The sequence below is a fragment of the Thunnus maccoyii genome, chromosome 16 (genome assembly GCF_910596095.1).
Source record: "Thunnus maccoyii chromosome 16, fThuMac1.1, whole genome shotgun sequence".
Taxonomy (NCBI): Eukaryota; Metazoa; Chordata; class Actinopteri; order Scombriformes; family Scombridae; genus Thunnus; species Thunnus maccoyii.
The window spans coordinates 11,278,616-11,304,668 of NC_056548.1; the positions used below are offsets into that span (position 1 = coordinate 11,278,616).

The following is a 26,053-nucleotide window of genomic DNA, read 5'->3' on the forward strand; positions in this document are numbered from 1 at the left end:
AGAAAAAGACTTCACCTCCATTATCTTAAAAAAAAAAAAAAAAGTCAGCTCTACTATAAACACGTCTTCCTTTACTCCTCTCTCCATTGCACAGAGGACTTTTTTTTTTTAAACCAGCCACAGTGAGTTTATAAAGTATGCCAGGCAGAGAGGATCAGTTCATTTCATATTCTTATTATAAGATACAGACTAATTCCTATTGGCAGGTACTTAATATGTGTCTACTCCAGGAACCACCAGAATAAACATGTTATCTGTAGTGTTTTATCCTGTTTTTCCATACAAACAAACTCAAGCTCAGCTGGAACAGTTTTCCTACTTTTTCCGCTATTTCTCAACAAATCATTTCCTACTAGCTCCGATAATGACGATATGGGTACAGAATGTCCAGTAGAGTAAATGCCTATATATGTATACAGTCAAGTTTCACGCGCCTTCGTACATCAGCTTTACATACCCTCAGTAGTGTGGTAGCAGTGGAGTTTTAATACATAAATATCATACTATTTTAAAAAGTTTTAAAAACATTTTTTTGATTCTATTGGCTCTTTTCCTTTGTCAGTGAACATATTTGTGTGTTTGTAGTGTTTGTGGCGACAGTTGGCATGTTCTAATAAAGCTAAATGAGTGAAACTCTTTCTGATTGTCTCTGAGCAGAATGCCGCGACCACACGCCAAATAACACTGGCAGGGGATCAGAAATTGAATTGTAAAGTGTGTATGCGTGTGTGTTTAAGAAGGCCAAACCCAGAGCAGTCTTAAATGGGCATTAAAGCATTGGGATGGGATACTACAATATGCCATCCATGTTCTTCACACTCAGTAACAGTCCACAGTTCAGGTCAGTGCGAACACATTGGCAACTGATTTATGTCCCGTAGCGAAGGCTGGCTTGTTCAGAGACGACAGGTCTGTGTGGGCTTCAAGTCAGAGAGAAGGATGTCAGTGGAAGGCAACCACAGAGAAAGGAAGAGAAAGTGTGTGAGAGAGCGAGAGAAAAATGAGGCTGGATGACACTTGAACAACTCTTTCCTCTGGCTGTCAGTCCCCGTTATCGTCCTTTCTCTTTTAACAAACACGGGGGGCTCTTCTCTGTGCCGAGCCCTGACATCGGGCGGCTGCCTCTGAAGCTCCTCTCCCTCTCACGACTCCTTGCCCTTCTCCAGAGAGCTGTGAATCTTGTCCAGGGTCTTCTTGATACGCAGTGCTGTTAGCCTGGCAGAGGGGTTCTGGTACCAGCACTCCTTCATCAGTTTCACCAGAGCAGATAGAGTCTGAGAGAGAAAGAAACAAGATGGTTAAGAGGATGGAAAATAACAGGAGAGCCATGCAGCGAATACACCTACGGTGAGAAGAAGCTCCACGATCAATGTGACTGCAAGAGCTTTCAGACGTGTAGGGGCACTCTGAGGTCACAGCTACTGGGTTTCAAATCAGTCATGCCTCAAGAAGGGCAATCTGCCATTAAACTACATCACACAGCTGCCAAAATGTTTGGCTGTTAATTGCCGTGGTGGATGTTATTGGTCACTGTACTGACAGCACATTTTGACATGAGCCGTCGTTTCTTTAACGAGGGTAAATTAAGTATTAATATGAATGTTACTCACCGGATCAGAGAACCAGCGATTGGGAATGAAAGGCCTCTGCTGCTCCACACACACCACCTTCTTCATGTCCTCAAAGCTGGGGTCATTTGGCACCTGATCGTAGAACGGAGGCTTGTACTCCTCGACGATACCTGGAAATTGAGACGGCAGTGATGAGCGGAACCGATACAAGCAACGTAACTGGTCCAAGAGGATGTCCTTGTGTCCTGGCAACGTCCTGCTGAGTGCTAAAAGTGCACTGCAGACAAGACACTCACCGTTGCTGTACGTGCGTCTTGCTATCTCCCACAGCACCAGCCCAAAGGCCCAGATGTCCACTCTCTTATAGGCGTCAAAGCAGTCTGTCTGAATGGTCTCATCCAGCACCTCAGGTGCCATGTAACGCTTGGTGCCCACTTTAGGGTTGTTGCCCACATCCAGCAGGTTGTCTGCCTGGGAGTGAGTCACAGCCAGTCCTGTAACATACAAAAATATACATCATTTAAGTAGGATATCAAAAAGACCTGTCCTTAAGTGGACACACATGAATACAAACCAGGTAAAAGACGGACAGAGTGCAAAGGACCAATAAAATTAGAGAAGATCACAACCTGATGAAAACAATGCAGGTTTCCAAACATTAAAAAGTAGGAAACATATTTGAAAGGCCTTAGAGAGGATATAACCTGCACATTTCCAGGACTATATTTATATTGTGGGGCTCCACTGGTATAAAAACTCCTTACTTATCTTATACTGGCCTCAAGTTTTAAAACTTTGACCATGTTTAACAGACATTATAACAGTATATAAATTACATAAAATCACAAAAGACATGTTATGTCCCCTTTAAGGATATAAACAACGTATTTGAATGAGAAACATTAAGATTTAAACAAGATGTTTACAATGTGGACTCCACAGTATTCCTGAAAAAGCTACTATCTAATCTATTTGTCATTTTATTTTATCTTGTTTATTACTGATCAATCATACCCTAAAAATAAACTTTCTGAAAAGAAAAAAATATAGATATATTATCCTTAAGGTCAATTTGAGTTCAAGCAGTGCTGTTATTGTTCATGTTAATGCTCCTGAAAAATGTAGCAGATACCAATGCATGAAATGTTGGACACTGGAGCTATGATGCAGTACAGAGAACACTAACATATAAATAGTGGATAAAGACAAAGTAGTCATTAAATGACTGACCCAGGTCTGCGATGCAGCAACGCAGCTCCTTCGTGACGAGGATGTTTTTGCTCTTCAGGTCCCGGTGCGCGATGGCCGGTTTCCCCTCTGTGCCGAAGATCTCTGTGTGCAGGTGCACCAGGCCGCACGCTATCGACGCCGCCATGGCCAAGCCCTCCGACGTCTCCACGGCAACTCGCTGCAGGTAGTCGTAAAGCGAGCCGTTTTCATGGTAATGAGTGATGAGCCACAGCTGGGTGCTGGAGTTTCGAGAAGTCATGTCAGACGCCATGAAGCCTGAGAGGAGAGAGAGAGAGAAATGTTTTCATTTATTAAAAAGACATTTATTACTGGGCTACTTTGCTGGATTGCATTATATTATGATGCAGAGGTGTAACTGCATTATTTGCTTCCACCCTCTCAGTTTAACTGTTTTTAAATCAGTAGGTAGGCAGCAGGTTACAAGAAAGGTTAAATAAAACAAGCAAGATGTAAAACACATCTACCAGATGCGTTTAGCTTTCAAAAGAGCTTTTATTTCTTGAAACTCAAGCAAAATACAAGAAAGGTGTTTTTTTCTAAATCAACCTTTTCCCAATTTGCACTAACTGGTCTGAAAACCTGTCGTTTTTGTCTGCAACAGACTCACCCAGTATGTTTTCATGTCTTAGCAGCACTGTATTGTAGATCTCAGTCTCTCTGAACCAGGACTTTTCATCTCTCGAGGAGAAGATTTTAACAGCCACGTTCTCCCCCTGCCACTGGCCTCGCCACACCTCTCCATACCTTCCCTTGCCTTGAAAAGAGGGATGAGAAAAGGAGAGGTTGAGAGATAGATGTACAGGAAGTCAGAATAAATATACAGAATTTTGAGTTTTACATTTTTTTTTTTAAATTAAGAAGGACTTTTCAGATGATTTCATTCTACATTTGGCTACATTCATACTGCATCTGAAGAGCTCTGAAGTCTGATTTTTCACAGACACAGATCTGATGTTTCAACATCAACAGCGCGACGCTCCACAAAGCCACATTTTTCCAATTCCAAACTGGTACAAACTGTGCTGTATGGTACTGTGGTACAAAACAGGATCCCAAGGCATGTGACCTACATACTTTTATTTGAACACTTAAATTGAAATTTGTCAGACTTACCATGAAAATGACTAAATCTTACATCACCAACCTCACACAAGTGTCGTAATATTGAACAACACGGTCAACGTCGCACAAAAATGGAACGAGAGAGGAAGTGATAACACGTGTTTTGACAGTTAAGCAAAAAATGACGTGAACTGTTATTATTGTGATCCTGTCATCATCTATTTAACATTGCTGTCTGATTTGTATCTTTATGCGAGTTACATCCTCGGATAGATATGTAGTAGATATGTACAGTCACTCAAAAGAACCGATACGAACAGTAAATTGAAACTGAGCATGAAGGACTTCAGTCTGCGTCTGGTGTGAATGACACAAGACTGACTGACACAGACTGAGTGCTGATGTTCAGCAGATAAACGGCTGAATAGGCGTTTCTTTCTCCTGACTAGTGCGAAACTACGGAAACAACATGCTGTGTTCTGTGCTCCAGGTTATTTATACATTTGTTTTGTTTTTAATGCGAGGGTTTCTCCTCTTTTTCTTTGACTCAGGGGATAGTAAATATAACCCCACTGACTTTTAAACTGTTGGTCAGACAAAACGAGACATCTGAAGACGTAACCTTAAGCTCTAGGACATTTTCACTAGTTTCTGACATTTTATACGAACAATTAAACCAGAAAATAATTGACAGATTTATCAATAACGAGAAGAAAAAAAAACTGTCATTATCCCTAGAATGTTTTTCTGCTTGTGACATGAATTTCCTCGGTAGAGCTTTAATTAAATCAGTCAACTGATAAATAGGAAATCAAGATCCAGACTATTTTTGTTTGTGGTTCTGCGATGGTGGAATGAGCTCCACACAGTGTAGCGACTCCGTCTGTGTATTCAAGACACGCCTGAAAACTCAGCTTGTCCGTTAACACCTCAACACTTTAGCCCCTTTAACTTTTTAGCACTTTCTTGATTGTTGCACTACTTTCTTATGATTTATGCTGTTTCTTATGCACTTTCTTATGCTACTTCCAGTCATTTCTTACTTTAATTAAAGTTTTAAAAAGCTTCTGCTTTTGTACCACGGCTCTTTTGAGTCACCGTCCTCTAACGCTTGACTGTCATGCCTCACTTGTAAGTTGCTTTGGATAACAGTGTCTGCAAAATGACAAAATGTAAATGTAAATAAATAAGTTTGTCTGCAGATGACATGTTTACTGTGGTTTGTTGTACTTACCTACACACTCCATCAGACTGATCTGCCTGGCCACAGTTCTCTGGACCAGGAAGGGAAGACCTGAGCCACTGCCTGAAGTACACGAGTGATCCAGCAGGTCCTGAGTATAGAGAAAGATATCAGTTTAGTTGTGTATGCCTCATTTTTTCCCCTACGCTACAAAAATTAGGTGCCCGATTAAGGTAATAACAGCTGGAAATAATAGTGAAAATGGTTGTGACCTAAACACTAAAATCTTGGGTTGAAAATCAGGTTGTCTGCAGGTTCCGCCAATTAAATTTGAGAGCTAAATGCCAAAGATTTTAATCACCTAAAAACTAATTAAAAAACAATAAACACAGCTCTTGTCTGCATGAATTGTTTAATGTCCCCATAAAGGAACAGCGCACCAAAAAAAAAAATCACAGCTTTTATAAAAAAAAAAAACTTAACAAAAGTAAATTTAAAAGTATAAAAAACAATATTTGACTGTAATCAGCACCAATGAAAGCTGTGAATTTTGATTAATTAAATAATCAGGACTTCTATCAGGACTTGCAGATACTCTAACAAACTTGACTAATAGCTGGAGGATGATGCTGGTAAACAGCTGGCAAAACTGAAATAACCACATTTCTTAATTATTTCTTGGAGGGGATTCAACAGGAACGGCTGTTGTTCTTACTGCTAAAGTGCTGTCTCCCACATTGGAGGTGATGAGGCCGTCTATGGCTCCCTGTTCAGTGTCAAACTCCTGCAGCCTCTGCAGACGGCCGTGGTGGAGCCTCCTGCAGGCCAGTACGGATACTACAGACAGCACAGCCAGAACCACCACAGGACCAAGTACAAAGAGAGCCAGCATCTCTACACGATACCGGACTGGCTCTTCTTCTGGGGCTGTGGGCAAGAGTAGACAAGAAATAGATTCAGATTGGAGAAACAGGAAAAGTAGGATAGTGCCAAAATATTTCATGGACTGATCCAGAACATTTTGCTTGATGATTCACTTCTTTGCTGAAGTTAGGTTTTTTTGTTGGTTACTAAGTTATATGTACCCGATGGCAGCAGAGACATCAGATAGCTCCTGCTGGTGTTGCTGTTACACATGTCCTGAGCACAGCAGAAAATGGCCTGGTGGAAGGACGGAGCTGTGGAGCAATGCAAACGGATTTTCTCCGACCCTTGCAGGCAGCCACGCTCAAACATCACCCCGCTGCTGCCCACTTTGACGGAGGAGAAGCACCGGGTGCCCTGGCACTGGGTGTCCTGGAGGCATTTGGGGCTATCACACAGACACACCAACTGTCCATCTGTGGAAGAGATGAAAGGAGGTTCATTATACTCTCCTGCTGTTCTGCAGTGCATAAAAACAGATACACAATGTGGATTTATTTAAGCGGGTGGACTGATCATCCTCTAGCAGTTGTCACCAGGGAGGTGAGACTCTCACTGTGCCCAAAATTAAATCTATAGTATCCACAAACTGTGACAAGATCAAATAACAAATGCACCAAGTTTCTGATTCAAACAACAGTCATTGCTAAAGAAGAATTTAATTAAATTATCGCTAAACCAGAGACATCAGTTTTTCCTTCACTGTCAACATGGAACAAATATTCGTCTAAAGCAAGATGTTACTACAGGATTTTTCTAGACAGTGCAATACATCTGGATTACAAGGACATCCAGTGTCTATTGAAAAACCACAACGGTTCGCTGCAGGTGAGTTGTTTTGATCTAGCTACGTTTTTACTCATCCATATTGCAGATCCCATCGCAAATACTGATGGCACACAAATTGTGCTTTTTTGAGTCACATTTCAGTGATTTAAATCAGCCGAACAAAAAGTCCCGGGCATTATTCCTGTCAACTTACCCTGGTTTCAGATTTTATTCAGCAAAGTTATACAATTAAACAAAGAACCCAATAAACCTGCCACTTGGAACAGGCTCCAGATGCAGAGGATGACGTCAAGTCGGTTTTATTTATCTTTATTTGTATAGCCCAAAATCACGACGTTTCCTCAAAGGGACTTTACAATGAAGATAATGAGAGCTGCAGGAAACACATAATTGTCTCTAATGAAACCAATCAAGCTGACTCATTTTCTGTTTGTCTCATTTGTGATCATGACACATATACAGTCTGTGAAGCTACTGCTGTTTTGCTTTGGGTACAATTTTGTTTTCTTTGGGACATCCTGGTGGCCAAGTGCTTATCATATGTCATGTCTGTCCCAACAATCAACTGTCCAGCAAAAGCAAAAGATGCCAAGAAATTATTAAAACCAATAAATAATTTCTTTTTTTTTAAAGGCGCTGTTGTGTTTTTCCGACACTCCACGTCCACAGCTACATAGTGTGACATTGCAAAGTGGTGAACTGCATGGCAGTTGTGGCACCTGTGTCCACAGTATCACCTAGATGGTAACAAATGTCACTGTCTGAATGTGCCTTAAACCTTAGCCCAGCTTCAAATCATCACTCTGAGTAGAACAACAATGTGTGACTCTCTACTGTCATGGACATGGGTGATTGCTCCTCACTAGAAATGAGCAGCTGCCAGTGTGATAATAACTCATGATCTTTTAGTGTGACTGCATATCATGAACAGACAACAGATGAGAGGCTTTCAGTCTGCACATTGTTTTTAACCTCTTCAACTCCACAAGGACGCCGGTGTCCTCAGCTGACATTACTGTCTTTCAGAGGTTTAAGCGGGCTCAGTTAAAGTGGATATCATATATTCTGGTATCATATGAAATTAAACGACCTGAGGCATCTACTGGTACCAACCATGTCATGCTAGCTTGTCAGGAAGGGAGCTAAATAACGCTCCAAAGTTAGGCTAAATTTTGGCGAGGGGAAAAACTAGCATGGCCATTTTCAAAGGGGTTCCACTGACCTCTCACCTCAAGATATCTGAATGAAAATGGGTTCTATGGGTACCCACGAGTCTCACCTTTACAGTCATGCCCACTTTATGCTAATCCCATGCAGTTATGGTCAAAAACCATGCAGTTTTTTGCATGCAGTATAAATGTGTTATTTTCGCCTATTCTAAAAATATTGTGTATTTGAATATTTCCGCACACTGGGGTCCCTAAACAGTTTTGGAATTGCATAAATTTGGTATGACTGGAAAGTTGAGACTCTTGTGGATTGAATGAGCCCAACTGTCGTCATGTGTAATGATGTTAGTCCCCATGGTAGCCATTTCATTGTTGTGAGACCATTTTTTGAAACTTGACCTCACCGTATAAAATGACCTATTGTGACCTCACAGCCTCATGAAACTTTACAATCATAAACTACAGGCCTAGGTCAGTCAGGGGACGTATGGCTTTCCTAGGTTTATTGACAATAAGGAGGTTTGTGAGCAATTTCTCGAACAGAAGTACTCGCCATCCAATCACAGGAAAATGCTATTCTTCTTCAAAATGTCAAAAGTTCTTGATACCAAATCGCAGAATGAATTTTTCTATGGTATTCCTCAAGGTCTTAGTGTCTTAATGTGGTATTTTGGCAGGGTTTTTGACACTGAGTGGTCAAAAATCTAAGTTGAATTTTGCACCAAATCTGTGTAACAAAAGATTGCTGCAACAACTTGAGACATAACTGAGCATGGTAATAGCCATCATATACTTCCATCATAATGTTCTAAGCCCTTATACACTCTAAACTTTCAAAATGTGTATTGGCGCCTAATCAAAACACAGTGTATATTACAGGGTTATGACTAGAAAAACTTGACACACAGCGCTGAACTGCATCTTCAGGTACCCAGCTTTCAGATGATATATACAACTTCTTTGTGGCATATACTGTTGACATGCTATCTCTCCCTAAAAATGCCCCCACCCCACAAAAAGACAGAATGGGTCTATGGTAGGGAGGGGGGAGCGGGAGAGCAGGAAGACAACTGAGCACAGTACCTGAGCCCTCAGCCGATGTCTGCAAGGCCTGTAGCAAGAGCAGCAGAAGGATGTGGACACTGCAACAACCCATGTTTCAGTGCACTGAAGGAAGGAGAGAATAAGAGAAGAGGAGACAGAGAGAGAGTTCAAATGAGTACACTCTTGCAAAGAGGATAATTACATTTACCCCCCTCTGTGTTTACTGATGATCCCTGCCAATGCCTCAGACAGAAAGGAAGCAACAACTTATAATGGCGGAACTAAAGAGTCCTCAATTTATCTTTGTCAAAGGTTTATTTCATACACATTACTAATTATTGCTTAAACTGCAACCATTTCTAAAACAACCACATGGGATCACTTGTATTAGTAGTTAAAAAGAAAATGACTTTATATTCACCCAATATTATCATATGGTTTAAAATTGACTTGTTAATAAAGGAGCTAATTATTACTGATGACTTCAATGGGAATATTTGTTGTTGCTCTGCAGGCTAACAGTTAATATAGCATTTACAACAACTGACGTGAAGCTAACTTCACACCTTAAATTTCAATGTCATAGCCGCTGTTTTTTGCGTTAAGTCTTTAAAAGAACAAAGCTATCAGTAACTCCTCCTTGGTAAACACCACAGACTGGGGTCCTGATTGTTTGCTGTAGCCAACAGGCCATTAACAAGCGGGTTTATTGGCCGTCCACAGGCGCCTCGGAGGCGCCAGTCAGACAGACGGCTGCCCGATGCTGCTGCGAGCTAAGCTAAGCTAGCTGCAGTATCAGAGCACAAAGCGGCAGCCTGGCAGCCGGACAAAAAAACATACAAAGCAAACATCCACCTACCTGGCACACACGGAGCACAGCTTCTAAGTCATTCTGTGATGTTTATATGTCCGTATGTCAAGTTTAAATTATATTATTAGGGTGATTTGCGATGGGAGAAGCCGAAAGCACCGCAGCCCAGCCCACCCACTGGCTGTTCAAGCTACACATGACGTCACCAAAATATTATCGTCGAGATGCATTGTGGGGCAGAGGAGTCCTCCAACAGGTTAAAGACGAAAATAAACATAACACCTGTGATTTTAGTTTTGATTTTAAATGGGAATAACATGAATATTACCTTTTTAACTGAGATAAGCAGAAGCAAAGGAGGCTACATTTACTCAAGTACTGTACTCACTACTACTACTACTACTACTACTACTACTACTATTAGTATCACTTAGTGCAGTTTTTAGGTACTGTCACAAAGAGTAATTACATTTTAAGGTATATATTTTTATTTTTATTTCATTATATTTATCTGATACCTTCGTTGGTCAAATTTGAAATAAGATGATAAAATATACTGTGTAAATTACCAAAATATACACTAATACTAATACTATATGCAACATTCAAATACTTGCATTACAGTTTAATGCATCAATAATTAAACACATAGTATGTATATAGATACTTGTATACTGTACATTACATCATAATACTTCTATACTTCAGCTAAGTAAATATTTGAATGCAGAACTTTTACAAAGAAGTATACCGTATATATACAGGACTTACCTATGTAAATATGTAAATACTTACATTATTTTAAACTATGGTATTAGTACTTTAGGGATTTGAAAACAACCATTAGGTAATAGATACCATTAAATTACCTCATATTAATCTCTCCATGTAGCCTAAATTTAGATTTTGAAGAGGGGTGGTGTATGAGAGCATCTCCTCCAAATACAGACTGTATGACTCAGATAACTGTGACAGCTTCAGGGGAGAAGTCATGTATGTGTCAATATCCTGTAATTATAACTCTGAAAAATCTTACAATTGTGTAACAGTTCAGTTTGTGTGGGTGAACATTCAGTTAGTAATCAAATGGTATATCAACAGCTCCACAGACAGTGATTATTACAGCCTCCAAGGACAAATCCTGATGGAAAATGTCAATAAATATTTAGTCTCCTCAATCCTGTAATAACTACTTATTATGATTGATAATATAATAAAACTTAGTTTGTATTATCAGTAGTTTTTAGACATAATTGGCCTGCTGACTATTTAATAGTGTACTAACTTAAACCAATAATCTACACTCTTATATTTTGTCTTACTAAAATTTAATTTTTTTTGTTTGGTTATGTTTAATTGATAACATCTCTATCATTATCATTCTCTGGGACACATAGATAGTTGATGCAATTTTGGTTAAATTGATTCTCTCTGAATCAGTAATCAAAGTGACTTTTTATAAGATCCACTGCTTATTTATTTTGAGTGACAGACTACGACTTACATTTTTTACTGTGACACATAAATACTTCTGCACCTCTCAAGAACAGATAACTATCCCAAACCAAATGTTATGTATGACACTGTCTTATTAGTTAGCAATATTTAGTAGTGAATAAGTAAAATTAGATATGTTCAATTTCTTTGTGGCATGTTTCCACTGCCAAGAGACATTCCAGCCAGTGTGAAGTGCAAGAGAAGAAACACAGAAACAAAGACTACTTTCACTTACACCATGTAAAATGAATGTACTTTTGTGAAATGAAACATTTCAAACAGCAAATGTTATATATTTATTGAGACGAGATACATCAAGATTTGGGTGGCTCACAATTTCCTGTATACTCTCACTGGAAATCTTGGAAAAGTTCACATTTCATTTCACATTTCATTTCGACTACTATATGATTGCTTGATTTAAAAAGTGCAACTGTGCTTCCTTGTTCCTTCATCCATGCATGCTGAGGATCAGATACCCCCCCTCAAAAAAAAAAGAGTTCTTAAAAGGTGCACAAAAACCAATATGACCCTCCATCTCCTGACTAACCATGCACATCTGAAACTGAAATGCAGTTTTAGATGTGTTTCGGATGTAATACAACCGTATTATCTGATGCTGAGGAGCAGAAGTGTTTGGATCTGGCCGGGAACACCACAGATCGGAATATTAGAGGCAATTTGCAATGTATTTGTGGCCTGAACACCAGAGATTGTATGGACAAAATCAAGGTATCTGTTCAGTCTTTTTTTTTCATGTTCATTTATTAATCTAATTCCGAATAATAGGAACTTTTAGTGAGGTGGGAGGTTATAGATTGAAATTTGAAAAAATATTATCATCTTCAACAATCCTTCTCCATGATTTTCTTTTAAACTTTCTCAATATGACCACACTTTCATTAACTAGTAATAGTTTCTTTTTTTCAGACATATTTGTAAGTAATCTGCTCTATTTTTATGTTACATACAGTACAAGTCAAAGGTTTGGACACACCTTGAGAAGTGTACTGGTACTGTACATGTAATATGAGATAGTTCCAGCTCCAGAAGGTACTGAATGGACTTCATAAAAACACATTTGTGCATTGTATTTATTTGTTGCCATTGAACACCACAGTTTGGTATAAGCAAGCATCCCTCAGCTCTTTGAAACAAGACGCAGCCTCCATGTTTGGAGATGACATCTATGCTGCTAGTCTCTGCCATGGCCTGGAGCTGGCAGCAGGTTATATGTACCTGATGGCAGCAGAGACATCAGATAGCTCCTGGTGGTGTTGCTGTTACACATGTCCTGGACGCAGCAGAAAATGGCCTGGTGGAAGGACAGAGCTGTGGAGCAATGCAAACGGATTTTCTCCGACCCTTGCAGGCAGCCACGCTCAAACATCACCCCGCTGCTGCCCCCTTTGACAGAGGAGAAGTACCGGTTGCTGTGGCACTGGGTGTGCTGGAGGCATTTGGGGCTATCACACAGACACACCAACTGTCCATCTGTGGAAGAGATGAAAGGAGGTTCATTATACTCTCCTGCTGTTCCGCAGTGCATAAAAACAGATACACAATGTGGATTTATTTAAGGCAGCAAACCAGAGACAGTAAGACTTCTGTCTCACCAAGTTTCTCACTCACACACAAAGTGCAACACAAAGTAACTGTGCACTCACAGTAAAAGGCAGACACACACAGCAGTGGGTGGACTGATCATCCTCTAGCAGTTGTCACCAGGGAGGTGAGACTCTCACTGTGCCCAAAATTAAGTCTATAGTATCCACAAACTGTGACAAGATCACATAACAAATGCACCAAGTTTCTGATTCAAACAACAGTCACTGCTAAAGCCCATTTTTCTTCTAGCTGTTGTGTGCAGTGGAGAAGAATTTAATTTAATTATCACTAAACGAGAAACATCAGTTTTTCCTTCACTGTCAACATGGAACAAATATCTGTCCACAGCAAGATGATACTACAGAATAGGACTTTTCTAGTCAGTGCAATACATCTGGAATACAAAGACTTTAAAAATGACATACAGTGTCTATTGAAAAACCATAACGGTGTGCTGCAGGTGAGTTGTCTTGATCTAGCTACGATTTCTGATGCAACTGATGGCACACAAATTGTGCTTTTTTGAGTCACATTTCAGTGATTTAGATCAGCCAAACAAAAAGTCCCAGGCATTATTCCTGTCAACTTACCCTGGTTTCAGATTTTATTCAGCAAAGTTATACAATTAAACAAAGAACCCAATAAACCTGCCACTTGGAACAGGCTCCAGATGCAGAGGATGACGTCAAGTCAGTTTTATTTATCTTTATTTGTATAGCCCAAAATCACGACGTTTCCTCAAAGGGACTTTACAATGTAGATAATGAGAGCTGCAGGAAACACATAATTGTCTCTAATGAAACCAATCAAGCTGACTCATTTTCTGTTTGTCTCATTTGTGATCATGATACATATACAGTCTGTGAAGCTACTGCTGTTTTTCTGGGGCATCCTGGTGGCCAAGTGGTGCTGAACTGCATCTTCAGGTTCCCAGATTTCAGATGATGTATACAATTTCTATGTGGCATATACTGTTGACCTGCCACCCCCCCACCTCCCCCCAAAAGAAAGACATATATGGGTCTATGGAGAGGGGGGGTGTGGGGGGGCAAGAAGACAACTGAGCACAGTACCTGATGTCTGCAGGGCCTGTAGCCATGTTTCAGTGCACTGAAGGAAGGAGAGAATAAGAGATGAGGAGACAGAGAGAGAGTTCAAATGAGTACACTCTCGTAAAGAGAATAATTACATTTACCCTCCTCTGTGTTTACTGATGATCCCTGCCAATGCTTCAGACAGAAAGGAAGCAACAACTTATAATGGCAGAACCAGAGAGTCCTCAATTTGTCTTTGTCAAAGGTTTATTTCATGCACATCACTAATTATTGCTTTAACTGCAACCATTTCTAAGACAACCACATGGGATCACTTGTATTAGTAGTTAAAAAGAAAGAGACTTTATATTCACTCAATATAATCATCTGGTTTAAAGTTGACAGGCCATTAGCATGTGGGTTTACTGGCCGTCCACAGGTGCCTCGGAGGCGCCAGTCAGACAGACGGCTGCACGATGCTGCTGCGAGCTAAGCTAAGCTAGCTGCAGTATCAGAGTACAAAGTGGCAGCCTGGCAAAAAAACTACAAAGCAAACATCCACCTACTTGGCACACACGGGGCACAGCTTCTAAGTCAAGTTTAAATTATGTTATTGGGGTGATTTTGTGATGGGAGAGGCAGAGAGCACCGCAGCCCAGCCCACTCACTGGCTGTTCACGCTACACATGACGTCACCAAAATATTATTGTGGAGATGCATTGTGGGGCAGAGGAGTCCTCCAACAGGTTAAAGACGAAAATTACCATAACACCTGTGATATTAGTTTTAATATTAAGTGGGAATAAAAATAAATACTACATCAGTTAAAAGCCTTTTTAACTGAGATAAGCTGAAGCAAAGAAGGCTACATTTACTAAAGTACTGCACTCACTACTACTACTACTACAACTACTACTACTAGTATCTACTGTATATCTACTGTAGATATACAGGACTTACCTGTGTCAATATATATATACTTACATTACTTTAAATTATAGTATTACTACTTAAGGGATTTGAAAACAACCATTAGGTAATTGATACCATTAAATTACCTCATATTAATCTCTCCATGTAGCTTAAATTTAGATTTTGAAGAGGGGTGGTGTATGAGAGCATCTCCTCCAAATACAGACTGTATGACTCAGATAACTGTGACAGCTTCAGGGGAGAAGTCATGTATGTGTCAATATCCTGTAATTATAACTCTGAAAAATCTTACAATTGTGTGACAGTTCAGTTTGTGTGGGTGAACATTCAGTTAGTAATCAAATGGTACATCAACAGCTCCACAGACAGTGATTATTACAGCCTCCAAGGACAAATCCTGATGGAAAATGTCAATAAATATTTAGTCTCCTCAATCCTGTAATAACTACTTATTATGATTGATAATATAATAAAACTTAGTTTGTATTATCAGTAGTTTTTAGACATAATTGGCTTGCTGACTATTTAATAGTGTACTAACCACTAACCATAGGCTGTATAAGGTACTAACTTAAACCAATAATCTACACTCTTATGTTTTGTCTTACTAAAATTAAAAAAAAAAAAAAAAAAAACTTTTGATGATACAAAACGATTCAATATGACTGAATTTTTGTTTGGTTATGTTTAATTGATAACATCTCTATCATTATCATTCTCTGGGACACTTACAGCTACATAGATAGTTGGTGCAATTTTGGTTAAATTTAGATGAATGCTTGATTCTCTCTGAATCAGTAATCAAAGTGGCTTTTTGTAAGATCCACTGCTTATTTATTCTGATACTAATAATACTTCTGCACCTCTCAAGAACAGATAACTAACCCAAACCAAATGTTATGTATGACACTGTCTTATTAGTTAGCAATATTTAGTAGTGAATAAGTAAAATTAGATATGTTCAATTTCTTTGTGGCATGTTTCCTCTGCCAAGAGACATTCCAGCCAGTGTGAATTGCAAGAGAAGAAACACAGAAACAAAGACTACTTTCATGAACATCATAAAAAATGAATGTACTTTTGTGAAATGAAATATTTCAAACAGCAAATGTTATATATTTATTGAGACAAGATACATCAAGATTTGGGTGGCTCACAATTTCCTGTATACTCTCACTGGAAATCTTGGAAAAATACACATTTCATTTCAACTACTATGTGACTGCTTTATTTAAAAAGTGCAACTGTGCTTCCTTGCTCCTTCATCCATGCACGCTGAGGATCAGATACCCCCCCTCCAAAAAAAAAAGAGCTCTTAAAAAGGTGCATGAAAACCAATATGACCCTCCATCTTCTGACCAATCATGCACATCTGAAACTGCATAACACTGCAACTAATAGTTGGATTAGGAGACTAATTCATTTCACTTGTGTGTTCAACAAACTCTACATGTTTAGATTTATGTAATTCTTGGTTGGTTCAGCGTCTGTAAATAAAAAATGACAGTGAGTGTGTGTGCTTTTGTGCAAAGAGAGAGGAAAAGGGAGAATTGTATCAAGTAGCTGATATGTTTTCCCTCCACCGGGTCCCGTGGCCATGAACAATAGCTAGTGCTGTTTGTTCTTGCTTACCTGGGGCTTCTGTCTCCAGTGAGTCGGAGCAAGACCCAGCCAGTATCTATTCTCCGCGAACACAGCTCAAGCACAGAGACACATTGTCCGCAGCTTTTTTAATTAAAGGCCTGGGGTTGACAGTCTGTGCCAGGTGACCTGAACTGCTCCGAGCCTACATGTGTCCTCTGCTATCCTCTCTACTGGGGATAAGTCTCAGTGGATAATTGGATAGGGAAATGCTATACTGCTATCATGAGATGGAGGAAGGATTATCCACTGAGGACTTTGACTTAAGAGGCGGGGATAGAGGAATAATGTAATGTTTTCTTCTTTCTACTTCCAGCCTACCTGCCTCATTCTCCCACCTTTTACACTCTCTCCCCCTCTTCCTCTCTGTTGCAAGACCAGGCTATAAGAGAGGGAGGGGGTACTCAAGTGACTTTTTTTTTTTTTTTTTTTTTTTTGCCTGCAATGAAATCCACCTGCTCCTCATCTCTGGTGTATTAGAGATTGTCCCAAGTAGTTTTCCCAACCAGAGCAGACATGGAGCGTCTAGAGAGAAGACTGCCTGTAGCTTTCCTCCTCTTTCTGCCTCTTCTTTCTGTCAGCTGTGTCTCCAATCAGAAATCTACAGGTAGATTATATTAGATTATATTAAATAGGTTTTTGGTGAATTATAACTCATGTGCATGCTTGCAGAGAAGTTTAAAATGTTTTAAAAGGTGGGGGGTATGAAGGTATGTGCCCTTCTACAAGAAAATGTGCATTTGATTTTCACTTAATTTGAAACTTTCCTCTGCTGTTTTTGTTCAGTCTCCTGGTGCGTGATATCTAATGCTGAGGAGCAGAAGTGTTTGGATCTGGCCGGGAATGCCACAGCTCGGAATATTAGAGGGAATTTGCAATGTGTCCGTGGCCTGAACACTAGAGATTGTATGGACAAAATCAAGGTATCTGTTCAGTCATTTATTAATCTAATTCCAAATAATACTTATAGTGAGTTGGGGGGTTATAGATTGAAATTTGAAAGAAATATTATCATCTTCAACAATCCTTCTCTATTATTTTGTTTTAAACTTTCTCAATATGACCACACCTTCATTAACTAGTAGCTCTTTTTTCAGACATATGTGTAATTAATCTGCTGTATTTTTTATGTTACATACAGTACCAGTCAAAAGTTTGGACACACCTTCCCTTTCATTTGAATAAGAAAGTGTGTCTAAACTTTTGACATGTAATATGAGATAGTTCCAGCTCAAGAAGGTACTGAAGGGATTTCATAAAAACACATTTATGCATTGTACTTATTTGTTGCCATTGAACACCACATTTTGGTATAAGCAAGCATCCCTCAGCTATTTGTAACAAAAGTATGTTTTTTCTCAGAATGGGACAGCAGACGCAGCCTCCATGTTTGGAGATGACATCTATGCTGCTAGCCTCTGCCATGGCCTGGAGCTGGCAGCAGGAGAGTCCTACAACGGAGTGGGTAAGTCAGAAGTTTGAGCTCTACAGCAGATAAAACCGGAAGTCATTGAAGTCTCAGGATTTTGTCTAATGTGATTCACTCCAGATAAGGTCATGTTCATAGCCAAGTGTGTCAAAACCAACATATTAAATCAACAGTAGTCAGTTAAAGCCACATATACAGTAGACACATTATTCTTTGTGTCTTGTATCTTCATTTTCTTATACCTCTCCCCTTTGATTTTGAAAATGATTCCCACTTGCTTTTTCCTTCTTTTCTCTCTCTGAAATCCTTCCTCCAGATGGTATTAGCTACTACGTGGTGGCGATGGCTCGTCGCTCTTCGTCAGACCTGTCCCTGCTAGAGATGCATGAGCGCAGCTCCTGTCACCCCGGGATACGCACTACAGTTGGGTGGACAGTGCCCATTGGCTACCTGGTCAACACCTCCCAGATCAGTGTAGGGGATCAGTGCAACTTCCCCAGAGGTGAGACAGAGTTAGAGGGGGGAAGAGAGATTGAGGGAGGTATGATGTGTGTGTGTGTGTGTGTGTATGTGTGTATGTAAGGTATATGAGAGGTTCAGAGGGAGGAGGGGGAAAGCAGTTATGTGGAACGAAGGGGTGAAGGGACAGAGGAGACTGGAGGTAAAAGGAGAAGAGTCAGTTAACAGTGCAGCCTTCTCTGTGAATATGAGATTGGATGAGTGTGGGGGTGTGATGATGAATAGAGGGACACAGTGGAAGATCATGATTTCTTCATAAGAGGGGCAAGGGAGCAGAGCATTTTAAAGGCTGATTTACCTTATTACTGTCAAAAAAATCCTAGACCAAAACCAACAATGAACTAACTGATCTACTGACACGTATTTCCTGTGAAACTAAAGCCTGATATATTATTATTCCTCTGGCCACAGACCTTCACTGTTGTCCAAAGACTGTTAAATACTCATAACAGCATAAAATGTGTATTAATCCACAGCTGAAATGAGGCCCGAACAAATACACTATTCAATCAATGTTTGCCAAAAACTACAGTGCCCAGCTGTTTTGGGAAATAAGCTTTAATGAGCCTTAATTTAAAATTAAACTATATTTTTGTTACCAGTTTGTAAAAATTAACTTCTTAAGTAGGAACAAATAGGTTTGGGGCTGAGTGCCACACGCACGATATAGATGCTGGAGAGTACTGAGAGATGAACGCTTAATTGGTTTTTGACTTTTCATTGGACTTTTTTCCTGTAAGAAAAACATTGATTATATCAGCCTTGTCCTTTAAAAGTTTTTTTTTAATTTACTGCTACCTACAGTGTTTATTAGTTGTATTCTTGATATTATTTTTAGCCAGTATATTATTGTCAATTAGTTTTATTTGAAAATTAACACAGATATGTTTATTTGGTTAACCTTTGTTCATTCTCTGCTTCATTTCTATTTTACCTTTTATCTGAAATACTTCCTTAAAAAAATATTTAATTATCTATGTTTTAGTGCTTGTTTTGTAATATTTCTTCAAGTCAAACAATGAAAAACTATCTAATGGGCTGTGAGAACATCAGGGACAATGATGGAAATAAGTCCAGGACTTTATTATCCTATCCCTAGCAAAGTCTGATATGTTGTATTTTATTATATGTTAGAACGTTCTCAATAACCCTTAACCTATCTTAACCTAACCTAACCACCACAAATGATTGAGGATGACACGAAAACTTGAAAAACAATCAATTTATTTCCATTGTGGTCTTCTAGTTCTGTTAAAAAATAAAACAAAACACAAACATCTAATTGGATATTAAACAATTAATACTTAGAAAAACCAACAGCTGATTCCCATAGTGCATCCTTGAAGAACTAATAGACCATTATCATTTGATTTAACCTTCTTTTTAAACTGCACTCCTATTAAATAAACCTAATATCATTTTAGTATAATTTTATAGGAGTATAGGAAAAGTTGGCCTCCGGACGTCTGGCTTTTTACTCACTCATACTCTGTCTTTCTCATTTTCTGTCTTTCTCATTCTCTATCTTTTTCACCAGCGGTCGGAAACTTCTTTGGCTACAGCTGTGTACCGGGCGTCAAAGACCCCAGACATGACCCCAGAGGAAACAACCCCAAGAACCTGTGCGAGGCCTGTATAGGAGATGAGAACGACAGACACATCTGTGCCAACAACCACAGAGAGAGGCACTACGGAGAGGCAGGGGCCCTGAGGTACAACACTGACACTCATAACATTGGAAATAATACACTAATAGCACCCAGAGGTGGTGTACTTGTTACGACCGCTGCCTCTGAGTCTCCTCTACTTTATATCCATTTCAGCATATTGTCTCCATAGAGGAAAAATAGTGACTAATTAGAGCTGCCTGCTGCGGAAAATACAGTGATGATGATAATACAATACAGTGACAAGGCATTCAAAGCATTCAATATTACATTACATGGTAGCAACTCCATTCATTAAAAAAGAATGCAAACAAATCAAAATAACATTTCTGTGCACTGTAACTGCTCTTTAATGTCAGTTTCATACATTGCCTGCATGTTTTCACTGCTGTGACTCGAGTTTGAGATGAGAATAAAAGGATCACAGCAGCTCTTTAAACTAATTCTTAAAGTGCAACAATAGGCAGCAGAGGGAGCTTACTTATGGTCTCTAGAGTCACTCTGTCACACCGACACATTCCCCAAGTGTGCTGATTTCCCCTTTAATGCGTGTTTTGATCTATTTATATGTTTAATGTGTCTGATTATTTACATTTCCTGTCGTTTTCTTTCAGGTGCGTTGCAGAGAACCTCGGTGATGTGGCCTTTGTCAAACACACAACAATCTTCGACAATTTGGACGGTCAGTGTTTAAATTATCCAGAGCACATTTTAGAGATTACACCACTGGTTATATAATAACATAATTTTATAATTTAAATTATTAATAATGAGGTTATTTGCTGCCAGCAGAGCGTGCTAGTCCCTGTCAAGACACAGGATGTCAGTGTTTCACAATATTTCTTATAGTATTACAGTGTGTAGAATCCAGACTACAATGGACAGATTACAAGAAGGTGATATGTGCATGATATGTGTGAGACAGCAGAAGACAGAGAGGAAATGAGAGTGAGAAGGAAAAAGACAGACGGACAGTCAAAGGTGCAGAGACTTTTGTCCAGCCCTAATTCTCTGTTTGCTGCATCTGCTCCTCCGCTTTGGGCAACATCCAAAATTAATGGTGATCATTATCGCAGTCACGCTACACAGACTCTGCTGGTGCAGTTGAGTTGGAGCAGTTTGACGTCGGCTCCACAAACACTGTTGCTGTTTAACGAAGCATGCTTTCTCATATGGTTCAGAAATGTCCGGAGTCAGACCAATTAACGAAGGTCAAGAAAACACAGAAGGTCCGTGCTGTTGTTTAGGGATGCTGAGAGCAGCTTCAAGGTGGTCTACCGTTTTTCATTTAATTATCTGTTTGGTAAAATAGGATTTTGTTTGCTTTTCAAACTCTTAGGTGGCCAACTAATCTGCTCAAAAATTATAATGTGTCAAGAGTCAACATACTGATTATAGAAAATATTAGGTTATGATTTTTTCAGGAATATTTGTAGGAAAACAAAGACTTAATACTTGATTATGCTGCTTCTTTGAGTAGAAGCTTTTGAGCTGGCTCTAAGAAATACAGTAGTTTGACATTTAGGCAAATACACTCATTCATTCATGAGAAGACTGATACCACTCTCATGTCTCTCCATTACATAATAAGCTACAGCCAGCGGCTGGTTAGCTTAGCTTAGCACAAAGACTAGGGACAAGGGGAAACAGCTAGCCTGGCTCTGTCTGAGGTGTGAGGGCTGTTAAGGACACGGGAGTGTGCTTATCTTGTGTGGGTGCTGTGACTTCCCGGAGTCTGGTTGTCTCTGCAAAGACTCCAGGATGTCACTGCACCCAGCCAAGAAGTAGTCCCGCTGATAGTGTCATTTTTACACTTTTTACACACACACAAGACATAACATGTTAGCTGGTGAGCTTTAGAGGTGCTGGTAGGTGGGTTTTATTACCTTCGGACAGAGCCAGGCTAGCTGTTTTCCCCCTGCTCCCTGTCTTTATGTTAAGCTAAGCTAACTGGCTGCTTGCTGCAGGCTTATATTTAACTTCACTATTTATCTGATACACCTGCACTCCTCTCCTGCCAAGGTAAGAACCAGGAATCCTGGGCCCTGGATCTGGAGCTGGAGGACCTGAAGCTGCTGTGTCCAGATGGAACCGAGGCAGGTCTGGATGAGTATGAGCGATGCCACCTGGCAGCCGTCCCTGCCAACGCTGTGGTGGTGCGCATGGAGGACAAGTGCCGCGTCTGGAAGTACCTGGAACGCTTACAGGTGGGTGCAGACAGATATTGCATCAGCTTTGTCTAAATGTGTGTGTTTTTCCTCAGATGTATGTGTGTATGTCTATCTGATATCTCTGTGGAGTCTGTTTTATTGATCAAAACGTCTCAGAAGGTAGGTATCTGCTAAACTGTCATCCTTCTTCCTTACTGAGTGTGTGGGAGACGCCAGGATGATTGATACGTCCTGTGCTTACTCCCTGGCTACACACACACGCACACACACGCACATGTCCTCACAGGCTGACAGAAACTCACACTCACATGTAAGCCAACGCACATCCATGCATGCCCTCATGCATTAAGTGCTGTCACACACTTTCTCTCTCCTGCAGAATGTGTTTGGCAACGCCGCCGAGGGCTTCAGTCTGTTCAGCTCAGCAGGCTACGGTGAATCCGATCTGCTCTTCAGTGATGCCACCCACCACCTGCAGAGGGTTCTGGGTAGCTGCACCTCTTGGCTGGGCCCCTCTTACACCACCATGCTGCAAGCCTTTGAGTGTGAGGGTAAGAGTGATGATGTGTGTATGTACTGTATCTATGTGGGTCTGCTGTTAAAGAGTAGGCGGCTAAGTGGCTGGAAGAATGTTTTCTCCTTTGTGTGTGTGTGTGTGTGTGTGTGTGGACGTTTGTGTATCCACTGCAGCTGTTCTCATTATTGCGCTTTCCCACCAACAGGCTTCTGCTGATGGAACAGGAGGAAGACATCCAGCGCATCAACTTCCACCCCATTCCTCCGTCTCCGTCCTCCCATTCTGCCTCCCCTCCCTGCCATCTGTGTCCCCCCCGTCAGTCCGTCTCACATCCTTTTTGCTTGGCTTTTTGTATTTGTTTTGTCCTTGCATTTCACTGCACGTTCTCAATCATTACGTCCTCGTCCTCCTCCAACTTAGCGCGTCTTCTAATACGCTGGCTGGCAGGGTAGGACATTGCTAAGAGGGGCTAATCGGATAAGAAAAACTTCAGAAAAATGTCCCTGAAATTGAGCGTGGGTTTAAAAATGACACTGGGAAGAAGGGGTAGGAAAGAGAGAAGATAGGGTAAAAATAGAAAACAATAGAATAGTAAAGATTCGCAGGTTAATGAGTGCTGTAGTTATTATATTGTTGACAGATTTTCTCTTTTTAAAGCATTTTTTAAAAGAGGATTTTGTTGGAATTAACCCATAAACATTAGTGTCCCCAAATTTTTTTATATACACAAAAGAAAAATCCTATTATATAAAAATGAGTTCCTACCCTGGACATTTGTTGGGAAATAGTGTTCTTCTTGGCTTGCTGCATTAGTCTGAGCTTCAGTACCCCCCCTCACCCCCTCACCCCCTCCCACAGGGTCTGTCTCTGGCACTGAACAACTGGGTGCTATTAACTTTGAGCTTAGAAGTCTCAGTTACTGTATGTGTGTGTGTGTGTGTGTGTGTGTGTGTCTGTGTGTGTACACTTTTTTCCCACAGCCATTATTGCCCTAATTGGCAGTCTGGCATATTATACTGTTTGTGTGCGAGTGAGAGAAAGTGTGTGTATGTATGCATGTGTCTGTACTTGTGCTAATGTGTGACTGTGTGTGTGTATGTGTGTGTGTTGATAGAACTGCTGCTTTCCCATGGCTTGTATAGCTTACGACTTTGGATCCCTGCTTTCTCACGTCTGGTATGGTTGATGGGACTGTGCCAGCTCACAGTGTATTGTTACACTTTACTGTACAGTTAGGAGAAGAGGATTAGGGCTTGGGTTGCCTCCAGTGACCCCTTGAGTACGTCTTTTAAAAAGCTTTGGTAATTTTCTCATCTGTGACAACATTTCCATCACCCGAAATTCCCCCGAATACGCTCTCCAAATCCCTCTCCCTCTCTCCTGCTTCTGTTATTATCCATGTAGCAACATGTAGAGGGGCTACGTGGACTCCTGTTGTCTCTTTCTACGACATGTCATTTATACTGAAACATTGCTACCAATAGCAAAGACACTGATAATGATAGGAGGCAAGAGTTACTCACAGGAGGATGTTCAAGGCTGGATTTACAAGCAGCAAATTAGTCGGTGCAGTGTGTAGTGTTGTCAGAAGAATTGTCACAAAGAAGAGTATTACCGAATTAATGTGCTGTGAAGAAATGGTGATTGTTAAAAAAATGCACAAGAGAATTTCTCCTGACATGTTTAAGGAAGTGTAATTAAAGAGTGTAAAGATGAATCGCAGTTAAATCATCAGCCAGTTTAAAGCCTTACTTGACATACAGAATCGGGTACTGTAAAATGTATAATAGATTGTAATTCTGAGCTTCTCTTGTTGGTCTCCACCTCTATGATTTTCTTTCACGTTCTGCACCGCAGAGCTCAGCAATAAACTTATAAAGTGGACAATGTTCTCCTCATCAAACTGGTGGTTGTCGACCTCATAATACTGGAAAAGAAATCCTTTGAGTTAGAGCTAGTACAACAGATACAAACAAAGGGATGTATTCAATTTGCATGACTCTGCTTTGAGAGAAAACACTAATGTCCTCTTTTTGAAACAAAATATCGCCACATTTCACCTCACTAGCCGACTGCATGTGTTACGTTTTGGCTCTTGATGGCAAAAAACTCCCCAAGTGTGAATGTGGAAGATGGAAAAATACCACAATTCTCGAGAGAGGCACTATTGTTCACCTCATTAGCGAACAGCAAAAAAAAGTCTTTGTCATCTGGTTCAATCTGTTGTACTAATTCAACTCTGGTTTGTAACAATGGTGCTGTTTGTTTTTATTGTTTGTCTGAAAGTCTTTAAAGAGGCTTGATGTAAATACTCCTCACTGCCTGAATGTGTAGAGCTGCAAACCTTCTTTACTTCAACCAATTAAATGAATGATGATAAAGAAAATAATCTTCTCTTCCTTTCTAGCTGACTTCTAATTATCCTGAAACTGCTATATGATATCTGTGTGGAAATGAATTTGCTCGATATCATCTCGCTCGTTCCGTCTCGCACTCTCTTCTCTCACTCTCTGCCTTTCTGCCTTTTGCACACACATTCACTCAGAAATGTGCTGTTTGCTTCCTCTCAGACATCTGGGAACAAAAGTAAAGGAGACGGGGAGGAATTAAAAAGAAAAAAAAAAAATGGAGCGCACACACACACAAAGGCCTGCATAGAGAGAGGCAGGTGCTCACTCAAGTGGAGAGATGCACCTCCCAGGTAGACAGGTGAATCAGGGACACACCATCATATTGTTGGTGGCCCCACGTAGAGACAGACCTCTACTCAGCATGGATAAAATATCCCTTCAAAAAATGCCCTTTGGAGAAAGTCTGAGGTCGTGATGGCAGATACTGGAGATTGAACTGCATTGCAGCAGAGTGCTGCAATCATTCTCAATCCTCAGCTCTCTTGCTGTCCATTTTGCTGTAATGCACAAATAAAAACAACTTATGCAGCCCAAACGCGGTCCTCTCATCCTTCTGGCTTGTGTGAATGCCATCGGTGGGAAGTAATTAGTAATTCTATTTTTGTACTTAAACAGCAGTGAACAGATGTGACAGGAGAAGTAAACATAACTCCCCAATTAAGAATAAAAAACAAAATGCTAAGTAATTAAAATACATTTACTCAAACAGGTACTCGAGAACTTTTAGTTTGAATATATGCCCATTTTATGCCACTCTATGCTTATTCTCCACCAAAATACCCAAGGAAATATTGTACAAAGTACAACACAGAAGCATCTCAT

At 40.2% G+C, this 26,053-nt stretch overlaps 2 protein-coding genes and 1 long non-coding RNA gene across 3 annotated transcripts; 1 reads left to right on the forward strand and 2 right to left on the reverse strand.

Moving 5' to 3' along the window:
• Positions 1–248: 248 nt before the first annotated feature.
• Positions 249–10,004, reverse strand: acvr1l (activin A receptor, type 1 like). The gene is made up of 10 exons (XM_042388130.1): positions 9,853–10,004; positions 9,033–9,116; positions 6,153–6,407; positions 5,783–5,994; positions 5,119–5,218; positions 3,430–3,576; positions 2,802–3,077; positions 1,868–2,065; positions 1,611–1,741; positions 249–1,274 (listed from the first exon to the last, which is right to left on the reverse strand). The coding sequence occupies exons 2-10, from the start codon at positions 9,103–9,105 to the stop codon at positions 1,143–1,145; spliced, it is 1,524 nt and encodes a 507-aa protein (XP_042244064.1). The 5' UTR covers positions 9,106–9,116; positions 9,853–10,004; the 3' UTR covers positions 249–1,142.
• A 1,608-nt stretch (positions 10,005–11,612) lies between these two features.
• Positions 11,613–14,618, reverse strand: LOC121880688. Its single transcript, XR_006091625.1, has 3 exons — positions 14,510–14,618; positions 13,983–14,019; positions 11,613–12,795 (listed from the first exon to the last, which is right to left on the reverse strand). It is a non-coding gene; the product is annotated as an uncharacterized LOC121880688 (long non-coding RNA).
• Positions 14,619–17,033: 2,415 nt separating this feature from the next.
• On the forward strand, positions 17,034–25,169 carry LOC121880960 (otolith matrix protein). The gene is made up of 9 exons (XM_042388605.1): positions 17,034–17,124; positions 17,304–17,440; positions 17,880–17,982; positions 18,263–18,448; positions 20,003–20,177; positions 20,747–20,814; positions 22,155–22,339; positions 22,683–22,854; positions 23,026–25,169. Exons 1-9 carry the CDS (start codon positions 17,034–17,036, stop codon positions 23,034–23,036), a joined length of 1,128 nt encoding a protein of 375 aa, XP_042244539.1. The 3' UTR covers positions 23,037–25,169.
• Positions 25,170–26,053: the final 884 nt, after the last annotated feature.